Source organism: Olea europaea, chromosome 15 (assembly GCF_002742605.1).
Source record: "Olea europaea var. sylvestris chromosome 15, O_europaea_v1, whole genome shotgun sequence".
In the NCBI taxonomy this organism is placed as follows: Eukaryota; Viridiplantae; Streptophyta; class Magnoliopsida; order Lamiales; family Oleaceae; genus Olea; species Olea europaea.
Window position 1 is genome coordinate 3,759,146 of NC_036251.1, and position 2,072 is coordinate 3,761,217.

The following is a 2,072-nucleotide window of genomic DNA, read 5'->3' on the forward strand; positions in this document are numbered from 1 at the left end:
CTTGTGTGTTAACGTGTTAGTGCTGATATTATTTCATATAGAATTATTGTACTCAAATCATAATATATTGCATTTTATGTTATAAAATCACTAAACTCAGATGTAATGTTATAATTATTATCTTTATGAATTTCACGAGTTAAAAGCTCGATCTTAGCTAATTCTTTACCAGATATTGTAACAATGTTACGGAAGAAAATTATGAAAAGAAAAATAAAAATGCTTCAATTAAAAGACTAAAACAAGTAATCATAATCAAATATTCCTCAAATCATGTACACACAATGAACTACATATCATAAACATGCATATGACCAAAGAAAATCCAACGAAAATCAAACGGCACTGCCTCTTTCCTAGCCCATTAATACAAACAGGGCTGCCAATGATCCAACTATCAAATTACTCATCCCTCCGAAAATGCTGGCTGCGCCACCAGAAGGTGGTGGTGGGGCTGAAGTACCAGGTGGAGCAGGTGGCGTATTAGGCGAACTTGGTGTGGGACGTGAACCGGACGGTGGTGAGCCACCGGGAGCGGGGGTCCCAGCAGCCACGACGTTGACTGCCAGCTTCATACCTTGAGAGCAGTGATTGGATGTAGGACATATAAAATATCTTGAACCCGCGGCGGATAAAGGAATAGTGGTGGGGCTGGGGCTGTGAGTACTTCTGGGATTCCCTGTGTTGCAATTATCATAGTCTGCTCTACTTACTTCATACACGCTGTGAGTGGGTCCATAGTTGAACACTGATCACCAAGATTCAAATTATCAGTTATTAAATTAGTTTTCAATGTTTAAAATTAGAACAATGCTATGTGTATAAGGAGATTTTAGAGAAATTTTTACAAATGACACATGGCAACATTTCATTGAATTTTGTACAAACATATAAAGTTAAAACAGCTAATCAAATGTTATCATCTCAACACCTGTAAAATTCCCGTGTATTTGCCCTATACATGTATCATTTTTGTAAAAATTAACCAAATTATATTAACAAAAAAAGACTAAACAAAGATTGTGCATGGTGGTTGTAAAGAAACTTCTCTTGTACGACGGTCATAGACCCACACCTCGTTCTCAAGATGAATAGCTAGTTGTCATGTAAAGTTTCGATGGTCATCGTGAAAACCCTTTCCAAATAATTGAATGGAGAAACCAACTCAAAAGTGAAAAAGACATCATCGGAAGATAAAACTTCAGTAGGTAAAAATTGTTGACTAAAAATATATTCGTCCAAAAAACTATCCATAGCATCACAAGTGACTTATCGTTGATTATTATTTTCATTCGAGATTTAAGCAGTCATGAAAAGTCTTTTCTTACAAGATTGAACGAAAAACAAAACTCACCAAGGTTGTCACCAACATTAAATGTTTGGCTAGAAGTCCACGAGGAGTAATCAAAGCTCTCGGTCCATCCATTGTTGCCACCAACAGTGATATCCTTAGCAAATACTGCAGGAGAAACCAGTAAAAGAACAAGAAAACCAGCACAAATGGCCATTTTCATGGCTTGTTATGATATTTATTTGTGTTATAATATGGAGAGAAATTTAAATGCTCGGAAGATGGGTTAGAATGCAACTTATATAGACAAGTTGAACATGAAATTATGACATAGGAATGTTGAATAGAGTTGTTTAGAAAAGGAGCAAGTAAATTCCACTTCTTCTATCTTAATATATAATTTAATGGTATAATTGTTTTGGGTCATTTTTTTCTTTGTCCATACCTAATGCACGAAGGATTCTTTGAATCTGTCAAGGGTTGTTGAAAGCTACTGGTTTTGGAAAACTGAATTTGAAGTTTCTGAAAGTTCGGTTAGGCCAGTTGTGTTCTTGCCAACATAAATTCATGATGAACTTCACTTGTAAAATAGTGTCTAGGCACTACCCAAAAAATAATAAAAATAAAAATAAAAATAAAGATAAACGGAAAAAGAAAAAAGAAAAAAATGCTTCAATGATGCAAATATATTGACTACGCCATACCATCATTGTTAGAGATAGGGCTGGCGAAAGCCATTTTAGCTATTTTTCTCTTCGTAGGAAAATTAAGTTACAATGAT

At 35.0% G+C, this 2,072-nt stretch overlaps 1 protein-coding gene across 1 annotated transcript; it reads right to left on the bottom strand.

Moving 5' to 3' along the window:
• Window positions 1-223: 223 nt before the first annotated feature.
• Window positions 224-1,691, bottom strand: LOC111409867 (uclacyanin-3-like). The gene is made up of 2 exons (XM_023039947.1): window positions 1,355-1,691; window positions 224-748 (listed from the first exon to the last, which is right to left on the bottom strand). Exons 1-2 carry the CDS (start codon window positions 1,512-1,514, stop codon window positions 357-359), a joined length of 552 nt encoding a protein of 183 aa, XP_022895715.1. The 5' UTR covers window positions 1,515-1,691; the 3' UTR covers window positions 224-356.
• Window positions 1,692-2,072: the final 381 nt, after the last annotated feature.

Coding starts and splice junctions, on each gene's coding strand:
- LOC111409867 (XM_023039947.1), bottom strand. CDS start 1,514: ATGAAAATGGCCATTTGTGCTGGTTTTCTTGTTCTTTTACTGGTTTCT. Junction 749..1,354: donor TAATGTTGGTGACAACCTTG/GTGAGTTTTGTT, acceptor CTTGGTGATCAG/TGTTCAACTATGGACCCACT.